Source organism: Bufo bufo, chromosome 2 (assembly GCF_905171765.1).
Source record: "Bufo bufo chromosome 2, aBufBuf1.1, whole genome shotgun sequence".
Classification (NCBI taxonomy): Eukaryota; Metazoa; Chordata; class Amphibia; order Anura; family Bufonidae; genus Bufo; species Bufo bufo.
In genome coordinates, this window is record NC_053390.1 from 159,669,728 (window position 1) to 159,697,331 (window position 27,604).

Consider the following 27,604-nt stretch of genomic DNA (forward strand, 5'->3'; position numbering starts at 1 on the left):
CACTTCCATTATGGAAGCACTCACTAGTATGCATTAGGTGCTTCCTGGGGCCAGTGGTTCACTTCCTGACCACGTACATCATCAGTAGTGCGCACACTATGACCTGACACTGCATGCAGTCAGGTGACAAGGCAGCGCAGGCCGGGAAGACAGGGGAGTGCGATTTCTGCCGAAGGTGGAGAGGAGCCGCAGCGCAAGACAGGTAAGAGGAGGTTTTTATTTTAATCTGATCTGAGGTCTGATGGGGTCTAACATTGAGGGCTGATCTGAGGTCTGATGGGGGGCTGACCATGTGGGCTGATGTGATGTCCTGATAAGGGGGTCAGAATGTGATGTCATAATATTTATGGGGGCCTGATCTAAAGATCTGATAAAAAAATATTTTTTTCCTCCTCTTAAACCTGAGGTGTGTCTTATAAAGCAAAAAATATGGTACTGCTAGAGGCATTTCATCTATTAGCAAATAGTTGTACCCACAATATCCAATGTCACATACAGGCGGATTAAAAAACTCTTTTCTGTATTAATTTCATACAACATTCACAAGATAAAAATTACAGTAATACAATACAAAGTACCTCCATAGCCTGTGCAAGTCGTTCTTCAAGAGCCATATAAGTAAGAAATTGAGAATCCATGTAAGACATCGCTTGAGCTACACCAATACCATCTCCAAAGTCATCCAGCAACCTAAGGAGTAAAGTACCAAAAAGAGCTGTCATTCTTAGACCCTGTTCTCATACTGCTCTGTACAGCTAGACATGAAGTCTATGCAGCTATCCTACTCACTGCACCAACAGGGCAGTATAAAACTGGTGAGAGATACCCTTTGGTGGGTAAAGGAACACCTATGTAAACTTAGATGACAAAACCTCTGTATTTGCTGAAGCCCTTAAAGGGGTTGTACAGCTTTTGGACATTTTTGCCCATCTCCGCAGCATTGTACCTGTTGAAAAGAAAATCACACTCAGCTGCTCCCACACTCCATTCTGGTTCCCTGGGCATGACTGACTTCTGCTGGTGACATGTCCCAGCAGTCATGTGCCAACTGGGGACAAGCCACTACTCAGGCCAATCATTGGCTGCAATCGCTCACATGACACTGTCCGTCCACAAGTTTACAGGCTGACACCAGAAGTTAACCCTTTCCCGACCGCCCCATGTAAATTTACGTTGGTAGTTGGGTATTTAAAAATAGCGCCCCCTCCACTCATACATATAACCCCTCAGATGCCTTGGTTAAATGTGACCACGGCATCTGCGAAGTTAAAGACCAGGAGCACGCGCTCCAAGCAGTGTACCCGCTCCCTTTGGCAAGGATCAGGGGAACCAGATGTATTGTGCGGCAGCCTCTGTACTCAGGAGTGGTAAAGCGCTGGTGCACATTGGTTCCTATGTAGCCCCTAATGACCGCTTCTTACAGTTCCCTATGGGAGCCATAAAAAAAATTATATAAAAAAAAAGTTAAAAAAAACAAAAAAACAAAACCCTCAAATGATCCCCCTTTTTACACAATTAAAATAAAAATTCATAAATAATAAATCAACATGGCCATGACAGTGTCCAAACAGCAAAATGAAAAAAAAAGGGAAGCCAAAATGGCCTATTCACCATTTTTAGTCACTTCACCTTCCACAAAAATTGAATAATAAGTTATCAAAAAGTCATATGCACCACAGAAAGGTATAAATGAAAAGTACAAATCAGCCAGCAAAAAATTAGCGCCCACACAGCTCCGTACACAAAAAAGTTATGGGGGTCAGAATATGGCAATGCAAAGAAAAAAAAAAAGAAAATAAAAAAAAAAAAAGTTGACTTTTTTTCAGTATTAAAATGTTTCCCCAAAAATAAGCCCTAGCGCAATTTTGCAGGGTTTTTGTAGTAGGCTTAAAATATAAGCTTTACTCCAAAAATAAGCCCTAGATACAGTAAGGTCTTCCAGCGCTAGATTATGTCGCATAACATTGGTGACGTCACGAACAAGGAGAATAGGGTTACGGTACTGTACCTAGCCTTATATAGGACGGTAGCAGGCACCATCCACTCACCCAATCACTACTGTAGATGAGTTTACTGCCTCCTGAGATACCATAGAGAGGGCACAGTGCCACTGTCAGAGTGGCTCCAGAGTCCCGCCTCCGCAGTGCAGAGAGGAGATAGGGCAGGGTTCCATTGCCTATGAGAGAGAGTATCAGAGAGAGTGTGCCACCCACTGACACTACACCACCAATTGTGATTGTAAGTTAGGGTTATGTTTACTATTGTAACCCTAACTATTTAGATTTTTTTGTTCAAGCATAAATGTGCGATTGTTGTTCATGGAGCCAAAATAAGCCCTACCCTGATAATAAGCCCTAACCCTAGCTCCAAGACCCTGTCTTATTTTTGGAGAAACACGTAATATAATATATATATATATATATATATATATATATATATATATATATATATATATATATATTACTGACCCAGAACATAAAAGTAACAGGTTAGTCTTACAGCATACGAAAAAACGGTGTAAAAAAAACAAAAAACATAAAACTGTGGCATAAGGTTTTTAAAAAAAAATAATAATTCCACCCACTTCCCATCACATTGTATGCAACCGAAATTGGTGCCATTAGAAAGTACATCTTGTCCCATAAAAGTAAATAAGCCCTCATATGACTATGTGAATGAAAAAATAAAGTTATGGCTTTGGGAGGGCTGGGAGTTATAAAAAAAAAAAAAAAAAAAAAGAAGTGAGTGATCTGGTCTTGAAAGGGTTAAACAGAACCATGGAGCAGGAACACAGCCTTGGGGGGGCAGGCTAGGATGATTTTTTTTCCAACAGGTAAAACAAGTTGTAGGGGATCGGCAAAAACGCTGAGCAATACTTATGGTGGGTTAGAATAAAAGAATCCAAAAGTTCTGCAGTCTAATACTGTAAAATATTTTATATCGATTTTCTATGGAGCTCCACATAATACACATGACTTGCTATGGATACATGTATGCACATTTGTCCTACCTCCATTCAACGTCCAAATCTTCACTCATACTTGAATCATCTTCTAAATTATTGTTCCCATCCAAAATAAAAAATCCAGGAGGCAAATAATGGGGTCCAAGCTCATTTTCCTCATCTGTGCTGCTTTCAATGTCCTCACGATACTGTAACCAAGGGATTTCACCATCTTCCAAAGAATTTTGCTCCCTAACAGGAAATTTAGAATACAGATGTGACAGTGGCCAACACTGTTAGTCTGTAGACAAAATGGATTCTCAGATGAAAGAGTAAATATCCCTCATCATATATGGCAGCAACTTTTCTCTTCAGTGCCAAAAATAATATTCACAGATTACAAATCATCAGATTGCTGAATACATTGTGGCAACCCAAAATCTGAATTGTGTGATATGTATCAGCATAAACATAAATCATTTTATTGCATTCCCTGCTCCAGTGAATCCTTATTCTTAGTACGACTGTCCTCCAATATCTGAAGGTCCTTGAGAAGCTTTGAGGAATGAGCGATGGGTTGATCCCGGGGGAGATTTTGGATTTACTGGTTGAAACTAAAGCAAACTGCAGACGAAATGTTTAAGGATACACACTTTGCTTGATGGGAATAAATAATTGTACATTTTGTTCTTAGTTATTATCATGATGTCAGACCTTGAATAAGGGTACTCAACTTATCTGCAGAGGTATGAGGAAAAATAAAAGTAAATTGATGGATGTTATGGTGCCACCAGTAAGTGGAGTCCTGTGGGCTATATTCCCCTTGCTTTCTATGGATTGTTTTATTTCCTGTGTGACAACATTCTGCTTGGACATCATTAACCACTTAAGGACCACAGGTTTATACCCCCCTAAAGACCAGGCCCTTTTTTACAAAATCGGCACTCCACAACTTTAGCGGTTTATTGCTCGGTCATGCAACTTACCACCCAAATGAATTTTACCTCCTTTTCTTCTCACTAATAGAGCTTTCATTTGGTGGTATTTCATTGCTGCTGACATTTTTACTTTTTTTGTTATTAATCGAAATTTAACGATTTTTTTGCAAAAAAATGACATTTTTCACTTTCAGTTGTAAAATTTAGCAAAAAAAACGACATCCATATATAAATTTTGCTCTAAATTTATTGTTCTAAATCATCATTTTCCACTAACTTGTGACAAAAAAATAAAAAATTCTAGGGGTGTCTTTTTACATATACTCATGCTGGGTGAGAGAAATATCTCGGCAAAAGACAACTTTTCCCATTTTTTTATACAAAGTTGGCATTTGACCAAGATATTTATCTCACCCAGCATGGGTATATGTAAAATGACACCCCAAAACACATTGCCCAACTTCTCCTGAGTACGGCGATACCAGATGTGTGACACTTTTTTGCAGCCTAGATGCGCACATTCCTTTTATGAGGGCATTTTTAGACATTTGGATCCCAGACTACTTCTCACGCTTTAGGGTCCCTAAAATGCCAGGGCAGTATAAATACCCCACATGTGACCCCATTTTGGAAAGAAGACACCCCAAGGTATTCAATAAGGGGCATGGCGAGTTCATAGAATTTTTTTTTTTTTTGGCACAAGTTAGCGGAAATTGATTTTTTATTTATTTTTTTCTCACAAAGTCTCCCTTTCCGCTAACTTGGGACACAAAATTTCAATCTTTCATGGACTCAATATGCCCCTCACGGAATACCTGGGGGTGTCTTCTTTCCGAAATGGGGTCACATGTGGGGTATTTATACTGCCCTGGCATTCTATGGGCCCTAAAGCGTGAGAAGAAGTCTGGAATATAAATGTCTAAAAATTTTTACGCATTTGGATTCCGTGAGGGGTATGGTGACTTCATGTGAGATTTTATTTTTTGACACAAGTTAGTGGAATATGAGACTTTGTAAGAAAAAAATAATAATTTCCACTAACTTGGGCCAAAAAAATGTCTGAATGGAGCCTTACAGAGGGGTGATCAATGACAGGGGGGTGATCAATGACAGGGGGGGTGATCAATGACAGGGGGGGTGATCAATGACAGGGGGGGTGATCAATGACAGGGGGGGGTGATCAATGACAGGGGGGGGTGATCAATGACAGGGGGGGGTGATCAATGACAGGGGGGGGTGATCAATGACAGGGGGGGGTGATCAATGACAGGGGGGGGTGATCAATGACAGGGGGGGTGATCAGGGAGTCTATATGGGGTGATCACCCCCCTGTCATTGATCACCCCCCTATAAGGCCCCATTCAGATGTCCGCATGTGTTTTGCGGATCCGATCCATGTATCCGTAAAAATCATACGGACATCTGAATGCAGCCTGACAGGGGGGGGTGATCAATGACAGGGGGGTGATCAGGGAGTCTATATGGGGTGATCACCCCCCCTGGAAGGCTCCAGGGAGACGCCTGTATGTGTTTTGCGGATCCGATCCATCTATCAGTGGATCCGTAAAAATCATGCGGACGTCTGAATGGAGCTTTACAGGGGGGTGATCAATGACAGGGGGGTAATCATTGACAGGGGGGTGATCAGGGAGTCTATATGGGGTGATCACCTCAGTCATTGATCATGCCCCTGTAAGGCTCCATTCAGACGTCCGTATGCGTTTTGCGGATCTGATCCATCTATCAGTGGATCCGTAAAAATCATGCGGACGTCTGAATGGAGCTTTACAGGGGTGTGATCAATGACAGGGGGTTGATCAATGACAGGGGGGGGATGATCAATGACAGGGGGGGGATGATCAATGACAGGGGGGGGATGATCAATGACAGGGGGGGGATGATCAATGACAGGGGGGGGGGATGATCAATGACAGGGGGGGGGATGATCAATGACAGGGGGGGGATGATCAATGACAGGGGGGGGATGATCAATGACAGGGGGGGGATGATCAATGACAGGGGGGGGATGATCAATGACAGGGGGGGGATGATCAATGACAGGGGGGGGGATGATCAATGACAGGGGGGGGGTGATCAATGACAGGGGGGGGATGATCAATGACAGGGGGGGGATGATCAATGACAGGGGGGTCTATATGGGGTGATCACCCCCCCTGGAAGGCTCCAGGGAGACGCCTGTATGTGTTTTGCGGATCCGATCCATCTATCAGTGGAGCCGTAAAAATCATGCGGACATCTGAATGGAGCTTTACAGGGGTGTGATCAATGACAGGGGGGTAATCAATGACAGGGGGGTGATCAGGGAGTCTATATGGGGTGATCAGGGGCTAATAAGGGGTTAATAAGTGACGGGGGGGGGTGTAGTGTAGTGTAGTGGTGCTTGGTGCTACTTTACTGAGCTACCTGTGTCCTCTGGTGGTCGATCCACACAAAGGGGACCACCAGAGGACCAGGTAGCAGGTATATTAGACGCTGTTATCAAAACAGCGTCTAATATACTTGTTAGGGGTTAAAAAAAATCACATCTCCAGCCTGCCATCGAACGATCGCCGCTGGCAGGCTGGAGATCAACTCTCTTTCCGTTCCTGTGAGCGCGCGCGCCTGTGTGTGCGCGTTCACAGGAAATCTCGGCTCACGCGAGATGACGCCAATCGGCGTTAGCGTAGCCTGAGGGAGCCGCCGCGATGACGCCTTTCGGCGTTACAGTTGCGGCAACTGGTTAATATGGTTAGGGCCTCCCTCATAACTCAAACTGTTGATTGTGCCATAATCGAATGAACCCCACTCCACCCCTCGTGAACATGGGTTTCACAGGATTTGAGAAGATCAGAATTTGGGCTGAAAACAAAACCCCCATCAATTTCATTGTGGACCCCAGTACTGGTATTGTATGGCCATGTGTCATGCACTGTACCACCACCTCAGCTGGCCACTGCAGACACCCAATGGGATAATGAATGGCCTGTTAGTGGCCACAGAGGCCCAACAGAAGTGGCAGGGGCACACGGTATGCAACAAAATATTGCAGTTTGTCATTCTTCCAGTTTGAACTCAAAATGGTATTAAAATCCTGAAAACCCATCTAAATTGCCATTTTTAAATGGCAAAAAGTACCAGTTTCTGGAGCAAGGCTAGTGTTATGAAGTGGGCCCCCTGCTGGTGACAGCTTTTTCACTAGTGAGAACAAAAACATCCACTGAACTGGCAAAATAGGATATGGAAAAGACTGACTAATGGTTCTGCGGAATCACAAGACGCAACACGTTTCCTCTCTGAAAATGATGCGACAGACTCCGTGAATCCTCCGAAACAGCCGTACAGACTACCATGTGATTAACACGACGCCACAGAATCGGAAAACTAGTCCTATTCATACTCACTCTCTGACTAGAGCAAGAACTGATGAGAATGAGGACAGTCTCAGTACAGCGCTACAAAATACGTTGGCGTGACATCAGCAATGTGAATTTTTACTCTACAGTTATCATATAGGCATAAGTTCTCCAGCTCGGCCTCCAAGATCATCTCTCTAAGTTAAAATGAGACGTTAGAGCTGGAAAAGAGCAGGAAGAGATTCACTTACGAGTGCATTGTCTGACAAAGAAAATTGTCAATTAGCTTTAAAAATGTTCCCAGCTCTTTGCTGATTGCAGAGCAGAAGCGCATCAATCTCATCCAAGCACACGGGGTCTTAAACCCAAAATAACACACCCTTTCTTCCCAGTGTTACTACAACTATCCATCTTCAATAGCGCCACAGAAAGAACAATGCAACAATCAGCACACTGATGTGAGGACTCCAGGCCACGCACCATTCGTTTTGGTCGCTATATGCGACAGTATAAGAGTCTTGCCAAATATAAACAGCCCCCTTCTTTCTATGAGGAAAATCGGGCGATTTCACCATTTTATACATGGATAACTGATAACCCAGTCTGAGGACTGACCGAGCTTCTAGCAATCCAAAACTCACAGCGTCCATTACTATTTGAGGCTCACACTGGTTTTGCACAGAATGTTTTCTTTTCCTCTATTCATATATTCTGTATTTAAAATACCTCTGGTTGCCCTTGGAAACAGACAGCAATTTATCTCGTCAAAGATCAACTAATAACTTCGCTCCAACACCGATCTCATAATGCACTGCTCCATGCTAGCATGAAATTCTTAAAAGGGTTTTCAGAGATTTGAATACTGATGACCTGGCCTCTGGATAGGTCATCAGTATCTGATCAGTGGGAATCCGACACCTGGGACCCCCGCTAATCAGCTGTTTGAGAAGGCACTGATGCTCCTGTGAGTGCCATGGCCTTCTTGCAGCTTACCAAGCACAGTGCCATACATGGTATAGTGACTGTACTTGGTATCACAACTCAGCCCCATTCAGTTGATTAATTTGTCATCACTTGGCTCAATGAATTTGACACCTCTTGGCATAGGGGAAGCTGAGAGAAGGCGGTGGCATTACTGAGAGCGCCAATGCCTTCTCAAAGAGCTGAGCAGAGGGTGTCCTGGGTGTTGGACCACAGCCTGACACCCATATACCGCAGGCAGGCCTAGGGCCCCCAAGCTGCAATGCGAAGACATCAGCATCCTGCTATCTTATTTTCTGGGTGCTGATGGGAGACAGAGGGAGCACCCTCCCTCAACACCGCAGATGCTATTTACCGTGGCATCTAAGGGGTTAAATGGCATGATTCGATGCTTCTCCCGATCCGGGCTGTTAGAGCAGGAGCCCATCTCTCATGTGAGAGTCAATACCCATGAGGCGCTTAGACTAAGTCACCGTAAAAAGTAGGAGGCCTAACCTAAGACCGTTAATGACCCCTGTAAAAAGGCATATCGGAGGTCACTAATGGGTTAAGTGGTAAAACAATGTTCTCAATTTCTTCACGTATCCTAAAAGGTTTTTAATATATTACAGATATTGTCTGGTGGCCCCTCATACATCACGGTAAAATTTCTAGATCTGCCAACATATATCTAATGGTTTCAAGTAGGCCTGCGCGATATATCGCCAAAGCAATCTTATCGCGATAATCGCCGACTGCTATATGGCGATTTTGCCGACCCAAAAATGCTGCGATTATTTTTCGCTTTATAAGACACATTTTTTTCCACTTTTGGCGGTGCGTCTCAAAGCGATGGTTGACTTTTTACGTGGCTGACACTGATGTATCGCCGGCCGCTATGCAGCACAGCGCGGCCAGCGATACATCAGTTACAGTGCGGGGAGAGGCTGGAGGCAAGTCGCGGTGGGCCCAGCGCACATAACTGTCTTTGTATGCAAAGTCTTTCTTTACTGCTGAAACAATCGCTCTCCTATTGATAAAATCACCAGCCTCTGTACTCACTATGAATCCACTGCAGTGAGCGGGTCGGCCGGCGCATGACTTCAGTCAGTCACGCTCCTGCTATATTAATGAAGTGGGAGGAGCGTGACTGACTGAGTGACGTCAGTCATGCGCCGGCCGGCCCGCTCGCTGCAGTGCATTCATAGCGAGTACAGAGGCTGGTGATTTTATCAATAGGAGTTTATCATCAATAGGAGAGCAATTGTTTCAGCAGTAAAGAAAGACTTTGCATACAAAGACAGTTATGTGCGCGGTTTAGGACACATGAGGGGACATAAAAGTAATTCTGTGACACATACGGCCATGAGGGGGACCAGCATAATATGCTATATGTGTGTCATTCACACATATAGCATCTTATGCTGGCCACCCTCATGGCCCTATGTGTCATAGCACACGTCCCCCATAACAGTGCGCCACCCACAGGTCCCCCATAACAGTGCGCCACCCACAGGTCCCCCATAACAGTGCGCCACCCACAGGTCCCCCATAACAGTGCGCCACCCACAGGTCCCCCATAACAGTGCGCCACCCACAGGTCCCCCATAACAGTGCGCCACCCACAGGTCCCCCATAACAGTGCGCCACCCACAGGTCCCCCATAACAGTGCGCCACCCACAGGTCCCCCATAACAGTGCGCCACCCACAGGTCCCCCATAACAGTGCGCCACCCACAGGTCCCCCATAACAGTGCGCCACCCACAGGTCCCCCATAACAGTGCGCCACCCACAGGTCCCCCATAACAGTGCGCCACCCACAGGTCCCCCATAACAGTGCGCCACCCACAGGTCCCCCATAACAGTGCGTCATCCAAAGAATCCCCTTAACAGTGCCATCCAAAGAATCCCCCATAACAATGTCATACCCAGAGCACCATTAGTTCAAAATCCACCAAAAGCAAACCTGGTTCAAAATCTTTTTTTCTCTTATTTGCCTCCTCAAAAACCTAGGTGTGTCTTATAATCAGGTGCGTCTTATAAAGCAAAAAATACGGTAGCTGGGTGACGGGTCACGGCAGGGGCTCCTGTGGCAGAATCAGCGGCTCATACGGGAAAATCCAAGCAAATAGACCTCTAGCACAATTACCTTAAAATAACGCATTGCATATTGTTATCGCAATTTTTAGGGCCCTAATCGCAATCGCACAAAATTCTCATATTGTGCAACCCTAGTTTCAAGCAACATTTATACTAGGGGGCGAAGAAACCTAATATTTATATATTTAAAAAAATATATATTTTTTGTAACTCTGGATCAGGATAAATCATGAAAGATTAAAAGAATTACATTTCTTTAGTCTTGAGAAGAGACGTCTAAGGGGGAACATGATTAATCTATACAAATATATAAATGGGCCATACAAAAAATACAGTGAAAAACTGTTCCATGTAAAATGCGCTCAAAAAACAAGGGGGCCCTGCCTCCGACTGGAGAAGAAAAAGTTCAGTCTCCGGAAGCGTCAAAGCTTCTTTACTGTAAGAACTGTGAAGCTGTGGAATAGACTTCCTCATGACGTGGTCACAGCAGGAACAGTGGACAGTTTTAAAAAGGGTTTAGATGAATTCTTGAAAGTAAATTACATTAATGCTTTTGAAAATGTGTAGAAATCTGAGTCTCACTTCCTTCTGGGATTAGTGTCCCCACCCATCACTTGGATGAACTTGATGGACTTATGTCTTCTTTCAACCGTATTAACTATGCTGTCTATGGCCACTTTGTTTTGAACTTACCAAATAGTAAAAACCTCTTAATTACCATCTGATAATGCAGAATATTAGCACATTTTCAGTAAATAATTGCTTTATAATTGTAATTTCACAAGAATAGAGGAACACTAATGGGAGATAGACAAATAGGAGATTCTACTGGGGCCTCACCAGCCAGAATAGGGTGATGGACCTTGCCATTGGTTTGTACCCAAGTTAAAATAAAAAATAACCACTGTTTCTTTAATTTCTCTCCTGTACCCAGTATGGCTTTAAAGGATAACTGTCATATTTTCACTCAAAATGTAATTCTCATATATGTTGTTGCTGCTGTGGTGATAATCCATAATCACTAATTATTGTGTTCACATACCACTTGTTTAATAAGATTCCTCACAAGACTTCTTTCTCACTATCTTCTCAAGATGGCCGCCGATGCCCTTAAAGGGATTCTGTCACCTCGTTTTAGGTTATAGAGCTGCGGACATGCACGGCTAGATCGCCGCAATATACCTGTCCTATAGGGCTGTGTCCTTTTATTTTGTTTAAAAAATTATTTTAGAGATATGTAAATGAACCTTGTAAGGTGCCTAAGGGGCTGTACTAACCTTCTTGGTGCCCAGCCACGATCCCTGTGAAGGAGCCCAGCACCGCCTGCGTCCTCCGAATCTCCTCCTCTCTTCACAGTTAGATTGCCGTAATCTCGTGATGCACAAGCTCGCGCATGCGCAGTGCCGGTACAGTGGTCCTTCCCTGTGCTGGTATCAGCCTCATGGAAGGAAAAGCGCATCGTGAGATTACGGCAATCTAACTGTGAAGAAAAGGAGGAGATTCGGAGGAGGCAGGCGGTGCTGGGCTCCTTCACAGGGGGGCGTGGCTGGGCGCCAAGGTGGTTAGTACAGCCCCTTGGGCACCTTACAAGGCTCATTTACATATCTCTAAAATCATTTTTTAAACAAAATAAAAGCACACAGCCCTATAGGACAGGTATATTGCGGACATGCTAGCGGCGATCTAGTCGTGCATGTCCGCAGCTCTATAACCGAAAACGAGGTGAAAGAATCCCTTTAACCTGAGGCTAAGACCTCCTAACTACCCAGAATTCATTCGGCTCATCTCGGGAACGCGCAGCCTCATCTCAACCAATTGTCTTTCTCCAGACTTAAATACGCCCTCTTCCCACTGAGTAGTTAATCGCAAATATTCTAAATCGCTAATTTTTATCGCAAATATCGGCACTATCCCAGTCCGATGGGAGCGCGCACGCAGCGTTCAGGTCTGCCCACTACTACGTCCTCCGTCTTCTGTATATAGAAGACGGAGGACACCTAGCAACGCTGTTTTAGCCGCACCAGTGAAATGCCTGGGGGAGGAAAGAACATGCTGCAATTACTAGGCAATTCAATACCTATACAAAAAGTATTAACTAGGGAACTAAGGTAAACTTAGACCAATCAAATTACATTAAAAAAAAAAAATATATATATATGACAGTTACCCTTTAAAATAAACACAACTGCTCGTCCATTAACAAAGAGCAATCAGGGAGCACTACATTTCACATCTGAGGGATTAAATGGCCAGGTCTTTGGGTCAATAAACAGACAAATTAAGTGCAGAGTAGCGAGAAGATAGGACACTGCTCATTTTCTAGGGGTGCCTTCACACGCTGCGTATTTTATTGCAGAAATTCCCCTTACTGAAAATCACTTCCTTTCATGTGAATGGGGCAGCAAACTCATGGATTTCTGCAAGCTCTATTCAGATGAACGAAACGGATTTTCAGTCACGAAATTTCAAACAAAATCTACAGTGATGCCACAGCTGAAATGTGGACACAATGCAGGCACATGCCAAGGGTCAATGTTTTCTACTAAAAAAAGGAATCAATGCACTTGCCTTTAAAAATAAATAAAAAAAATGTAAAAATAAAAATGTGCAGCCACTACCAAACAGAAGTCTCATTGGAAGGGCACGCTGACCCATCTCTGAATCGCACTGCAGCCGCTGCATGTGACAGGTCTCTAACTCATTTTCTGGAAGACTCTGTGAGAAACTATGCTTTCTAAATGATAAGGTAGTGATAACATGAACAAAAGTCCATGTTTACTCTCCACCTTGTGTCATCTAGAGCCAAACAGGACTAGATGGGATGATCACGTATCTTCTTTCCCGTACACTGTCAGCTCATTAAGTTGTGTATGGAACAATTATTTCACACTGATTTGCACCAGACAGATGGCCATATGATGAAAGCATGATGGGCAGACAGTTTTTAATAAAATAAATAGCAAATGATTTAACTACTAATTTACTAATATACTATCATTTTGCAGGAGGAAGTCAAGCTGAATTTTTTCACTACTGAGGCACGTGTCTAACAAAGAAAAACATTTCACAATTAATCTAAAAATTAACACTACATTAATGCTTATGAATTCATCAAAGTGTCAGCTTTTAGCAAAGGCCAACATGAAATGATTAGCTTATGATAAAACAAAGAACACTTACTCAACTTGGAAGCAAAACTCAGAGTTTTCATCTTCTATACTGCTGCTATTGCTCTGAACCTCGTGCTCTTCTTTTCCAGGCAAAGTCTCCCAGCTCTCATCACTAGAGGAATGGTCTTTATCACGAGAGAAATAGGAAGGTAAACACGTAGACCATTCCCCATCACTGCAGTATGAGCTGAGAGAAAGAGTTTTACAAAATATTTAACCAAATAATGCTTTAGCCAAATTCTTTCCACTAATTTGATAACTTTAATTTTAAATATACTTTGCGGGAGGTCTGCAAATCAGTGATGCTTATTAAAATATTTATATACACACACACACACACAAGCATTTCCCACTCCATAAGTGGGGGGAAATGGCAGTGTGAGTGTTATGAAGCGAATACTAGTGAGCGTTTCCATTATGGAAAAGCTTACCAGTACACAGTAGGAGGACAGTAGGCGAATACAGCACTCCTTGGCCGGCTGTACTCCCTGCTCCCTGGGCTTCTCCTGCCGGCACTGCGCACTCTGCTGTGACCTGGCATCGCACAGCGCAAGCGTGTACTATGACCTGACGCTATGTGACATCAGGTCACAACGCAGCGCCAGCAGAAGACCAGGGAGCAGAGTGCAGGAGGAGCACGCAGGATCTGCGAGAGGTGGCACCGCCTGGAGAGGCAAGTTCATTTATTTTATGTCTCATCTGATGTTGGATGAGGAATGGGGGTCTGATTTAAAGGTCTGATGAGGAATGGGGGTCTGATTTGGAGGTCTGATCTGACGTCTGATGAGGAATGGAGGTCTGTTGAAAAAAAAATTCTCATTTTCCTCTTATCTAAAACCTAGGCCTTTCTTAGGCCTCTTTCACACAACAGTTTTTTCCCCCGTTTACGGGCCGTTTTTTACATTCCGTATACGGAACCATTCATTTTAATGGTTCCGCAAAAAAAAACAAATGTACTCCGTATGCATTCCGTTTCCATATTTCCGTTTTGTTGAAAGACAGAACATGTCCTACTATTGCCCGCAAATCACGTTCCGTGGCTCCATTCAAGTCAATGGGTCGGCAAAAAAAACTGAACACAAACGGAAATGCATCCGTATGTCTTCCTTATCCGTTCCGTTTTTGCGGAACCATATATTGAAAATTTTATGCCCAGCCCAATTTTTTCTATGTAATTACTGTATATGCCATAAGGAAATATGGAACGGAAAAATTAAACAAACACAACGGAAACAAAAAACAGAACGACGGATCCGTGAAAAACGGACCGCAAAACACTGAAAAAGCCATACGGTCGTGTGAAAGAGGCCTAATGATGCGGGAAATTGCTATATGTATCACACTAGTGGCTCTTCAAAGACAAACTGATTAAAAAGGGGTTGACTATCACAGTAAGTGATGGAATATAGCTAGGATTAGTAAGTGTTGAGGTTGGGGGGGGGGGGTTTGAGGTAGGAATACCCAGGGAAAAGCTGATCCTCCTTGATTTAACCTGTTAATGACCGCAGTACACCTTTTGAAGGAGGTCACCAACTGGCCTTAGGCTATGCCGCAATTTTATGGCAGCCTAGTTCATCATTTCACGCTGCAGGGCTCCTGCTCTAGCGGCCTGGATAGACAAGTGCTGATCCAGGCCATTTAACTCCTTAGATGCCACAGTCAATAGCCTTCTAAATGGTTTGGAAGGGAGGGCTCCCTCTCTCAGGCATTGGCATCACCGCAAATGTGATCTTGGGCACCGGGTCAAAGGTCTGCCTGCAGTGTATGCCTTTCAGGTTGTGTCTCTCTGTTGCAGCCTGATAGTGACTGTCAGTATAATACACTGTACTGCTTAAGCAGTACAGTGCAATATAGCAAGTAAAAAGTTATTAAATTAAGTCTCCAAATAAAAAAATTGGCTCTTCAATAGCATAAATAAGGACCCCTTCACATATTTGAAATCTCTACATCTGTAACAACCTGTACTACACAACTATTATGTAATGTATCCCGCAAAAAAAAATAAAAAGGCAGAAATGCTGTGACAATTCATCACCAAAGAAACAGAATTAAAAAGTGATCAGAAAAAGTATTATATACCCCAAAATCATACCCATGAAAACTAAAAGTTATCCCGAAAAAACAAAGCCTCACACAGTTCAATAAAAAGTACTCCAATAGATTCCAGGACTCTCAAGGTCATACAGCATTATACATTTGTGCAATCCTGTCAGAGTGGAAGTCTAAAAGGGACCTCACACTGACACACTTTCTCGCATTAAACTCACTTGTGTGTCTGGCCTAAGTCGTAATGATGCAGCGAGTTTGTACTGTGAATGTTCCTGGACCTAACATGCTCATGGGACAATGGCTTTATAGAACAGAAAGTAGTCCTACCCCGTGACTGACTGAGCAAACAGATAACCACCAATCATTGAGAGAACCACTCCAATGGCAAGTGAGCTCAGCACGAGCAGAGATCTATTATAACATTTAATGAATCTTTTCCTGTAAAACTATAACTACCCACCTCCTCCTGCTCTGTAACACACTGCCTGCAGATTGCACTGCATTTTCATGGTGACAGGTCCTCTTTAAGCAGTTATCCTCTTTACTCTAGTAACACATTTTGACATTCTTGAACATGAATTTTTTTTTTTTTAAAATCTTTATCACATGTTCTACCTTTACTTTTTGATTTATTAGCAGTGGAATACAATAACACAGTGAAAGCCAATCCTGTCCATTTACGTCAGCCCAGTCCTACTCAAGCCCAACATCGAACCTGCATGTTCATACGGGCACGGTAAAGCTTTAGTACCCGTTCTTGCATACATACAATACATTTCAATCTCAGCTTTGTAGCGCATGCTGTTTGCTTAGCATTAAAACATACCTATAGAGAAATGAGGGGGCACACTCAAACGGGAAACACTAGATAAATAGTTAATGATGTTTTATTATTATCAGTATAATTAATACTCTAAAAACAAACCCATAAAATACATAAATACATCAAATTATATATAGCAACCTATATAAAGTATGCCGCTGCTGTAGGTGCAGTATCGCTGTGCTGAATACAATGTCCCAGTTAAATGGTGGTACTATGACCAAAAACGTCCAGAGCAGTGATCCTAATTATGCCGTACCAATGCACAGATGTGACACTGCAATCATATGGGGCAATGATGTATGCTGCTCGCACTATGGCCAGATCCAATGGAGCAATGTTGGTAATAATAATATCAGTGCAACAGTAATGGTGATAATATACCAATGTCCGGTATATACAGGCAATGCACGTGACGTATAGTCTCCAAATTACTTACAAAGTCTTGCCGCTTGTATTATCCCGGTCTCACCCCTCCTTGCTGCCTGACCGCAGTGTTGGTTTCTCAACTTGCCGTACACGGCCGAGCGTGGCGTCCCACGTGGCCTGGTCGTCTGGGGTTCCGGACGGACGCTTAAAATGACGTCACTACTGTGCGGCTGTAACTCCGGACGGACGCTTAGGTAACGTCACTCCTGTGCGCTTGGGTAACGTCACTCCTGTGCGACTGTAGCTCCGGTTCTCAAGGTAAATATCATACACTTGGATCCAGTGTGCAGGTTTTTTATTCTTCTCTTTGAATCCACCCTCACTCTGTAATGCCAGACGCGTTTCAGGGTCTAACGCCCCTTCCTCAGTGGCCACCGAGTGAGTGGATTCTCACTCCTTATAAATGGTGTTGTTCCACCTACAATTAACTTTTTTAGTGCTTATTCCAAAATGTGGAGTGGATTCGGTTGCTATTTGGCTTCATATTATCATACAAGATTAAAACATCCTTAAAAGAAAATACTACATAAATATTACTTCCCATGTGTTTAAAAACAATTCAAAAATAGTGCTTGGAGTAGACTGCAAGGTCAGAGCATGATTCTAGAAAGAACCGCATCAGTGTGAATTGCGTCTTGGATGCGGTTTTTATATTTTTATAGGCTATAGGGCAAGGTGAACCCTCCAAAGGGAAATGGACCAAAAATGCATCTACACATCATATATTTTTTGTGCGGTTTTGGAATTTTTTGTTCTTTTTTGTCTTTTTATCATATTCATAAGAGCGCCATCATTCCTAGGGTTTAATTGTGGTATCTGGGAGGAGCCGTCCAGCCGGGAGGGGAAATCACAGTGTCATTAATTGACCAAACTACGATATCCCATCCCCGCCGGACAGCCCCCCAATGATCACAGGAACCCGAACACCTCCATCTCGGCGTTGAGGCCCCTAGGGATAATGGTGTCATACTCAAAAATTCTGCGGGACTCTTGTCTCGACATATGTGCAATAAGGTTACCCCCTCTCCACATTTTTTTGACCCTTTCTATTGCAGAAAAATTTCAAACTTGTTGGGTCACAATTATGTTGTATTTTAAAATGTTTCGATAGGGAGTGTGTTTCCAGGCCTTTCTTTATATTTGCCATATGTTCCGCTACTCTTTTTTTGAGTGTTCTTTTTGTCCGGCCTATGTATTGTTTCCTACACCCACATTCCAGTAGGTATAGGACATCCGTAGAGTCGCAGGTTAAACATTCTTTTATTTCTAAACTAAAAGAGTTTACTGTCGATGCTACCGTAGTTGTTTTTTTGGGGAAACTTGTAGTTTTACAGTTTGCGCATCTGCCACAACTTAGCGAACAACTTAGCAGGAAAAATAGCCCCAACGGTGAAAGTCAAGAAGGACAGTCAACAACAACAAAAAAACAATTTGTTAACCACCAATGGGTTTTTTAAATGTGGCAGATGCGCAAACTGTAAAACTACAAGTTTCCCCAAAAAAACAACTACGATAGCATCGACAGTAAACTCTTTTAGTTTAGAAATAAAAGAATGTTTAACCTGCGACTCTACGGATGTCATATACCTACTGGAATGTGGGTGTAGGAAACAATACATAGGCCGGACAAAAAGAACACTCAAAAAAAGAGTAGCGGAACATATGGCAAATATAAAGAAAGGTCTGGAAACACACTCCCTATCGAAACATTTTAAAATACAACATAATTGTGACCCAACAAGTTTGAAATTTACTGCAATAGAAAGGGTCAAAAAAATGTGGAGAGGGGGTAACCTTATTGCACATATGTCGAGACAAGAGTCCCGCAGAATTTTTGAGTATGACACCATTATCCCTAGGGGCCTCAACGCCGAGATGGAGGTGTTCGGGTTCCTGTGATCATTGGGGGGCTGTCAGGCAGGGATGGGATATCGTAGTTTGGTCAATTAATGACACTGTGATTTCCCCTCCCGGCTGGACGGCTCCTCCCAGATACCACAATTAAACCCTAGGAATGATGGCGCTCTTATGAATATGATAAAAAGACAAAAAAGAACAAAAAATTCCAAAACCGCACAAAAAATATATGATATGTAGATGCGTTTTTGGTCCATTTCCCTTTGGAGGGTTCACCTTGCCCTATAGCCTATAAAAATATAAAAACCGCATCCAAGACGCAATTCACACAGATGCGGTTTTGATGCGGTTCTTTCTAGAATCATGCTCTGACCTTGCAGTCTACTCCAAGCACTATTTTTGAATTGTTTTTAAACACATGGGAAGTAATATTTATGTAGTATTTTCTTTTAAGGATGTTTTAATCTTGTATGATAATATGAAGCCAAATAGCAACCGAATCCACTCCACATTTTGGAATAAGCACTAAAAAAGTTAATTGTGGGTGGAACAACACCATTTATAAGGAGTGAGAATCCACTCACTCGGTGGCCACTGAGGAAGGGGCGTTAGACCCTGAAACGCGTCTGGCATTACAGAGTGAGCGTGGATTCAAAGAGAAGAATAAAAAACCTGCACACTGGATCCAAGTGTATGATATTTACCTTGAGAACCGGAGCTACAGTCGCACAGGAGTGACGTTACCTAAGCGTCCGTCCGGAGTTACAGCCGCACAGTAGTGACGTCATTTTAAGCGTCCGTCCGGAACCCCAGACGACCAGGCCACGTGGGACGCCACGCTCGGCCGTGTACGGCAAGTTGAGAAACCAACGCTGCGGTCAGGCAGCAAGGAGGGGTGAGACCGGGATAATACAAGCGGCAAGACTTTGTAAGTAATTTGGAGACTATACGTCACGTGCATTGCCTGTATATACCGGACATTGGTATATTATCACCATTACTGTTGCACTGATATTATTATTACCAACATTGCTCCATTGGATCTGGCCATAGCGCGAGCAGCATACATCATTGCCCCATATGATTGCAGTGTCACATCTGTGCATTGGTACGGCATAATTAGGATCACTGCTCTGAACGTTTTTGGTCATAGTACCACCATTTAACTGGGACATTGTATTCAGCACAGCGATACTGCACCAACAGCAGCGGCATACTTTATATAGGTTGCTATATATAATTTGATGTATTTTATGGGTTTGTTTTTAGAGTATTAATTATACTGATAATAATAAAACATCATTAACTATTTATCTAGTGTTTTCCGTTTGAGTGTGCCCCCTCATTTCTCTCTACGTTTTAATAATCCTTTCAGGTCCTGAGGGTAGGACCGGAGGGTGAGCACCTATCCATACGGGACAGGGGTGAGCCGCTGTATCCTATATACTACTATTAAAACATACCTGTCATCATCCTTTGGGCAATCAGAAAGCTTCATCCCATAGACTTCAAAGTCATCCCAGAATGTATCGTCCAGCACCAGCTTCTCGTCTTGCGGCGTTATACAATCTTTATTACCACCTTTCTCCGGGGCACCTTCCAAGCTTGCGGTGTTCGATTCTTTAATGCTGACAGTCTTTCCATCCTTGCTGTTCTTTTCTACCTTAGCTTGTGTTTCGCGGATTCCCCTTCTAGAGCTTTTGGCCTCCTTTCTAGTTTCTTCTGACATCAACTGGTCTTTCTTTGAAGAACTTGCGGGAACCTGTATTCGAATTTTAGGTCTAACAACGGGTTCATTTGTGAGGTCAGTTTTATTGCCGCCTGTATTCATTTCATTGCACTCAGACACACTGCTCCTAATGGCCAGCTCAGGACCTTCTTGCTTTTGCTGCGTATCGCACAGAATCGAGCCATTAACTCGGGTGGCTTCATCCTCTGACACAGAGCTTGCTGACAAGCTCCATGGGGTTGTGAACATGTCTATATTGGAGTATTCGGCTAAGGAAGCAGATTTTCCCTGAGATAAACTGTCTTTTAGGCATTTAGGATTTCGGCCAGAAAAGTCTGACACTACACTATGAGGGTCATTATGGAAACCTGGAAGCATGCAATTTACAGTTTTTCTGTGTTTTCCAGTGACCTGATTTCCATCATCATCATTATATAAGCCAGCACCATCCTCCCCTTCACTGCTGTCTGGCTCGAAAGAGTCAATATTCACAAATGAAATAGCATTTTGAGGGGAGTGGTGGTGATGATCCACTGAAGCATGCTTGATGAAGCTTCTTCGGCTTTCCACACAGTCAGTGATATTACTTTGAGTCCGACATCTTGGTATATGCTCTGACAATGGAAAAGGGGAAATAGCATTTTGCTCAGCTTCAGTAAACACAGGCAAACTACCATTAGCATCCAATGTTCTACCATCTTCCTTCAAATCAGCGCTTAAAACACTACCAAGGCTAATAAGTGACGAGTCAAGGCTTCCCTTGGAAACTAAACAGAAAAATAAAAAAAATAAAAAAAAGTCAAATTAGTCTAGGAATTTGCAGAAAGACGGCATATGTTTGTACAGTCACTGTATGGTTGACTACATCACAAGGATATAGAGCAGGGATCAGCAACTTCCGGTACTCCAGCTGTTCTGTAACTACAACTCCCAGAATCCTTTTTCTGACTTCTATGGGAGTTATAAGAATAGTCAATAGTTTCACAGCAGCTGGAGTGCAGAACTTTGCTCACTTCTTACACGAAGGGTCCATTCACACGTCTGTGGTGTATTGCGGATCCGCAATACACCCGGCCGCCCCCCCCCATAAAACTGCCTATTCTTGTCCGCAATTGCAGACAAGAATAGGACATGTTCTATTTTTTAGTGGCGCCGCGGCCCGGAAGTTCAGGGCCGAAGCCCGGGGCCGTGCTCAGGAAATGCGGATGTGGAGAGCAAAGTGTGCTCTCCGCATCTCTTCTGGCCCCATAGAGAATGAATGGGTCCACACCCTAAGGGGGAGATTTATCAAGACTGGTGCTTTCTGCACCTGTCTTGACATCCCCTGCCCTTCCGGAGGATGTGCCCAATTTATGACAAGGCGTACACCTCATCATAAATTAGGCACATCCTCCAGAAGTCGTGCGCCTAACCAGAAATCTATAACAGCTCAGAGCTGCCATAGATTTCCGTCTTCATTTATGAAAACATGACCTGGCCCTGTCAAAGTGGAGAGGGCGAGGTAGTTGCAGAGAGAGCACTTCAGCTGTTGTGCATGCTGGGAGTTGTAGTTTCATACTTGCTAATCTGTTCTTGTAACTGCCAAAAGAGTGAAAGGAGGATTCTGGGAGTTGGAGTTTCAGAACAGCCGGAGGTTGTTGATCCCTGCTCTAGGCATAACGCAACGCCCCCATTGCTTCTAGAGTTTCATTCCTATGGGAGCGCCGAAAATAGCCGCGCGCTGGCTGGAGGGGATGAGGCTCTCCAGCTGTTGCAAAATTACAACTCCCAGCATGCCCAGACTGCCTACAGCTAGCAGCCTACAGCAGGGCATGGTGGGAGTTGTAGTTTTACAACAGCTGGAGAGCCGCAGGTTGGCCATGCCTGATCTATATACTTCTTGCTTTGCTACATGATCAGGCCACTCTTCCACTTCTCTTGTGGGGGGCTATATGTCAAGATGAAAAACGATTCTATACCCATAATATGAAAAATAGCACTACACGACACTGAACTTTCCATGTACTTATCCAACATCAGCCAGATTAATGCACAACACAATAACTTGCAGAGCAGTAGGAGAGTAAACATTTTTCATTGTAAAAATGTAAAACTTAGTTTCCCATGAACGAATGTTTGTGTGGGAAGAAAGGGCAGAACTTGATTCACATGGGTTTACTATAAACCAAGGACTCATCTTCCCAGATTAGAGAAAATGTCACTTATGGTAAGTGATTGTCATAGATGCCTGTACAAGAGATTTTACACTTTGAAAAAAAGTCTCATGCGTATTAAAACATAAGGAGAACTGCAAAGAGCACAGTGATACTGCTGGTGAAACACACCTCTAATAATAAAGCTTCTTATTCACACACAATGGTAAGCAGCAAGTAGAGAGCTTTATTATTAGTAAGTCTACTTTCACACTCGCGTTTTGGATTTCAGTTTGTTAGATCCATTCAGGGCTCTCACAAGCGGTCCAAAACGGATCAGTTTTGCCCTAATGCATTCTGAATGGAAAAGGATCCGCTCAGAATGCATCAGTTTGCATCAGTTCATTCCGTCTCCATTCCTTTGGTGTCCGTCTGATGAAACTGAGCCAAACGGATCCGTCCTGGCACACAATGTAAGTCAATGGGGACGGATCCGTTTTCTCTGGCACAATAGAAAACGCATCCGTCCTCCATTGACTTTGAATGGTGTTCAAGACGGATCCGGACACATGACGTACCGGTACGGCATGACGTACCGATCCGGACACATGACGTACCGGTACGGCATGAGTTTTGTTTGGCTGTTAACCCCTTGCTTTGTAACTGGAAAAAAAAAAAAATATATTAAAATGGAAAATCTGCCAAAAAAGTGACATTTTGAAATTGTATCTCTATTTTCCATAAAATCTTGTGCAACACCTAAAGGGTTAACAAAGTTTGTAAAATCAGTTTTGAATACCTTGAGGGGTGTAGTTTCTTAGAAGGGGTCACTTTTATGGAGTTTCTACTCTAGGGGTGCATCAGGGGGCTTCAAATGGGACATGGTGTAAATAAACCAGTCCAGCAAAATCTGCCTTCCAAAAACCATACGGCGCACCTTTCCCTCTACGCCCTACTGTGTGACAGTACAGTAGTTTACGTCCACATATGGGGTGTTTTTGCAAACTACAGAATCGAGGCTATAAATATAGCATTTTGTTTGGCTATTAACCCTTGCTTTGCTACTGGAAAAAAATTGATTAAAATGGAAAATCTGCCAAAAAAGTTAAATTTTGAAATTGTATCTCTATTTTCCATTAAATCTTGTGGAACACCTAAAGGGTTAACAAAGTTTGTAAAATCTGTTTTGAATACCTTGAGGGGTGTAGTTTCTAGAAAGCATTTTTTGGTGGTTTCTATTATGTAAGCCTCACAAAGTGACTTCAGACCTGAACTGGTCCCTAAAAAGTGGGTTTTTGAAAATTTCAGAAAAAATTCAAGATTTGCTTCTAAACTTCTAAGCCTTGTAACATCCCCCAAAAATAAAATATCATTCCTAAATTGATCCAAACATGAAGTAGACATATGGGGAATGTAAAGTAATAACTATTTTTGGAGGTATTACTATGTATTACAGAAGTAGAGAAATTGAAACTTGGAAATTTGGAATTTGTTTACAAATTTTTGGTAAATTTGCAATTTTTTTTAATAAATAAAAGTGAACTTTTTTTTTTACTTCATTTTACCAGTGTCATGAAGTACAATATGTGACGAAAAAAACAATCTCAGAATGGCCTGAATAAGTCAAAGTGTTTTAAAATTATCAGCACTTAAAGTGACACTGGTCAGATTTGCAAAAAATGGCCTGGTCCTTAAGGTGAAATAAGGCTGTGTCCTTAAGGGGTTAAAGATAATGCAAACGGATCCATTCTGAACGGATGCAGACGGTTGTATTATCTGAACGGGTCCGTCGATGAGTGTGAAAGTAGCCTAAGGAGGCTGCAGCCAGCAAAGACTGGTCAGTTTGGATGGGCTGCCGGATTAGAGACCAGTCTGAAACCATTGAGGAGGGGAAACGCACTGGTGGTGGGGTAAGCAGCCTCCTAAAAGAGCTGGACTGTGGACACTACTGTAAGTTGAGCTGGGTGGCTGTTGGCTGGGTGGGTACCAAAGAAAACAACCTCTTGTCGTTCAAAAATTAAAAGAGCCACATACGGCTACATCGACAGGAAAAAAATAAAAAAAATTATGGCCAGAAAAAAAGACTTCTTTTTTTTTATTTATTTCAAACTAAAAAAAAAAAATTACCTCTTGAAAAAATCCTAAAGAGGAGTATTTCTACTCTGCCCAGAAAAAAAATTAAATGTAGTGCAACCTCTGTCTGTCTATCAGCAGAACTAAATCTAATATTGCCATCACAACGTGTGACTACCTGACAGAAAATGACAATGAATCCACATCTTTGCACAGATTTGGCCTTTTAAAAGGCATGTGGTCCTAAACTTTGGATCAGCTGAAAAACAGCCTGTTTCAGTTTAATCGTTATTTTCAATTAATTGAATGCTCAAAAAATGTTTTGTCTCACTCCCATTTCTTCTTGTTGCATGTTGAAGCTCTACTTGGAACCTTGTTAAGATCCAGCCATGCTAAATATGATATTTAGCCATTTTTCAAGTGGTCTTAAACTTTTGATCAGGACTGTATATATCACACATACACTCACCTAAAGAATTATTAGGAACACCTGTTCTATTTCTCATTAATGCAATTATCTAGTCAACCAATCACATGGCAGTTGCTTCAATGCATTTAGGGGGGTGGTCCTGGTCAAGACAATCTCCTGAACTCCAAACTGAGTGTCAGAATGGGAAAGAAAGGTGATTTAAGCAATTTTGAGCGTGGCATAGTTGTTGGTGCCAGACGGGCCGGTCTGAGTATTTCACAATCTGCTCAGTTACTGGGATTTTCACGCACAACCATTTCTAGGGTTTACAAAGAATGGTGTGAAAAGGGAAAAACATCCAGTATGCGGCAGTCCTGTGGGCAAAAATGCCTTGTGGATGCTAGAGGTCAGAGGAGAATGGGCCGACTGATTCAAGCTGATAGAAAAGCAACGTTGACTGAAATAACCACTCGTTACAACCGAGGTATGCAGCAAAGCATTTGTGAAGCCACAACACGCACAACCTTGAGGCAGATGGGCTACAACAGCAGAAGACCCCACCGGGTACCACTCATCTCCACTACAAATAGGAAAAAGAGGCTACAATTTGCACGAGCTCACCAAAATTGGACTGTTGAAGACTGGAAAAATGTTGCCTGGTCTGATGAGTTTCGATTTCTGTTGAGACATTCAAATGGTAGAGTCCGAATTTGGCGTAAACAGAATGAGAACATGTATCCATCCTCTGATGGCTACTTCCAGCAGGATAATGCACCATGTCACAAAGCTCGAATCATTTCAAATTGGTTTCTTGAACATGACAATGAGTTCACTGTACTAAAATGGCCCCCACAGTCACCAGATCTCAACCCAATAGAGCATCTTTGGGATGTGGTGGAACGGGAGATTCGTACCCTGGATGTGCATCCCTCAAATCTCCATCAACTGCAAGATGCTATCCTATCAATATGGGCCAACATTTCTAAAGAATGCTATCAGCACCTTGTTGAATCAATGCCACATAGAATTAAGGCAGTACTGAAGGCAAAAGGGGGTTCAACACCGTATTAGGCCTCTTTGACACTTGCGTTGTCCGGATCCATCGTGCACTCCATTTGCCGGAGGTGCCCGCCGGATCCGTAACACCGCAAGTGAACTGAAAGCATTTGAAGACGGATCAGTCTTCAAAATGCGTTCAGTGTTACTATGGCACCCAGGATGCTATTAAAGTCTTGGCTGCCATAGTAGTAGTGGGGAGCGGGGGAGCAGTATACTTACCGTCCGTGCGGCTCCTGGGGCGCTCCAGAATGACGTCAGAGCGACCCATGCGCATGGATGACGTCATCCATGCGAGTGGGGCGCCCTGACGTCACTCTGAAGCGCCCTGGGATCCGCACGGACGGTAAGTATACTGCTCCCCACTACACTTTACCATGGCTGCCAGGACACTATTCAGAAAAAGCTAAATGTCGGATCCGGTAATGCGCCGAAACGACGTTTAGCTTAAGGCCGGATCCGGATTAATGCCTTTCAATGGGCATTAATTTCGGATCCGGCCTTGCGGCAAGTGTTCAGGATTTTTGACTGGAGCAAAAAGCGCAGCATGCTGCGGTATTTTCTCCGGCCAAAAAACGTTCCGGTCCTGAACTGAAGACATCCTGAACGGATTTCTCTCCATTCAGAATGCATAGGGATAATCCTGATCAGGATTCTTCCGGCATAGAGCCCTGACGACGGAACTCTATGCCAGAACAGAACAACGCAAGAGTGAAAGAGCCCTTAGTATGGTGTTCCTAATAATTCTTTAGGTGAGTGTACATACATATATATACACACACACACACACACACACACACACACACACACACAGTCTAGTTTTGTGGGAAAAGATTCAGTACAACTTGTGTTTCATTCATTTAAATTGCTGCTCATTCTGTAGGCGTCCTTGATCAGTGATGACAGTTACCTCTGTATACACAGTCATGGAGGGAAGGCTGTCATCACTTACAGGACGCCTCCTTGACATCAAAGCCCAGAATGAACATATAAATATGTATGAGCATATAAATTAGTAAAGTGAAAGTTATGACTCTTTTCCTACAAAACTATCTATTAATCTGCTCAGCTCCTCCTGGTCTATAACGTGCAGCCTGCAGCTCATACACCATGTTTACCGCGACAGGTTCCCTTTAATCAAAAGCGCATTTTAAAGTGCTAAGTCCCCCTTTAAGTTTAGCGGATAATAAAAGCAGAGCACAGCGCAGCTCTTTTTTTTTTTTTTTTTAGGAAAACTGAACAAGCCGCAAAATGGATTGACAAAAAACTTTTGAGCTTTCACTCTGCAGAGGACTAATATAAATTGGGTTCAGAGCAGAGAGCAGGGAGTTGTGCGACTGCCGAGGACTCTCATGTAAGCCACTTGCCTTTCATCAGGATGGAAGCATGAGTGTAATCTTCTATGTGTTCGCTTTCATCATAAAGCAGCTGTGAAAAATGTAAAAAAAAACTAAACCCCTAAATGAAAAGGTCTAATTAAAAAGGAAGTAGATGTGTGGTCAAATCAATATATCCTTCTACCTCTCTCCAACTACAACAAATGTTTAATGTTAGCCATTTACTAAGACACAGACGTAGCCA

The 27,604-nt window shown here is 43.0% G+C and overlaps 1 protein-coding gene across 2 annotated transcripts in view; it reads right to left on the minus strand.

Annotated features, from left to right (window-relative positions):
• Positions 1 to 27,604, minus strand: part of PJA2 (praja ring finger ubiquitin ligase 2) — a 67,274-nt gene that overhangs the window by 17,953 nt on the left and 21,717 nt on the right. Inside the window, exons 3-6 of one of the 2 annotated variants that reach the window (XM_040421609.1) lie at positions 20,088 to 21,120; positions 13,477 to 13,653; positions 3,011 to 3,196; positions 579 to 690 (exon numbers count right to left, since the gene is read on the minus strand). In XM_040421609.1, the coding sequence (XP_040277543.1) occupies positions 579 to 690; positions 3,011 to 3,196; positions 13,477 to 13,653; positions 20,088 to 21,120 (1,508 nt within the window). The remainder of the gene's footprint in view (positions 1 to 578; positions 691 to 3,010; positions 3,197 to 13,476; positions 13,654 to 20,087; positions 21,121 to 27,604) is intronic. The other variant, XM_040421610.1, reaches the window with a different exon arrangement.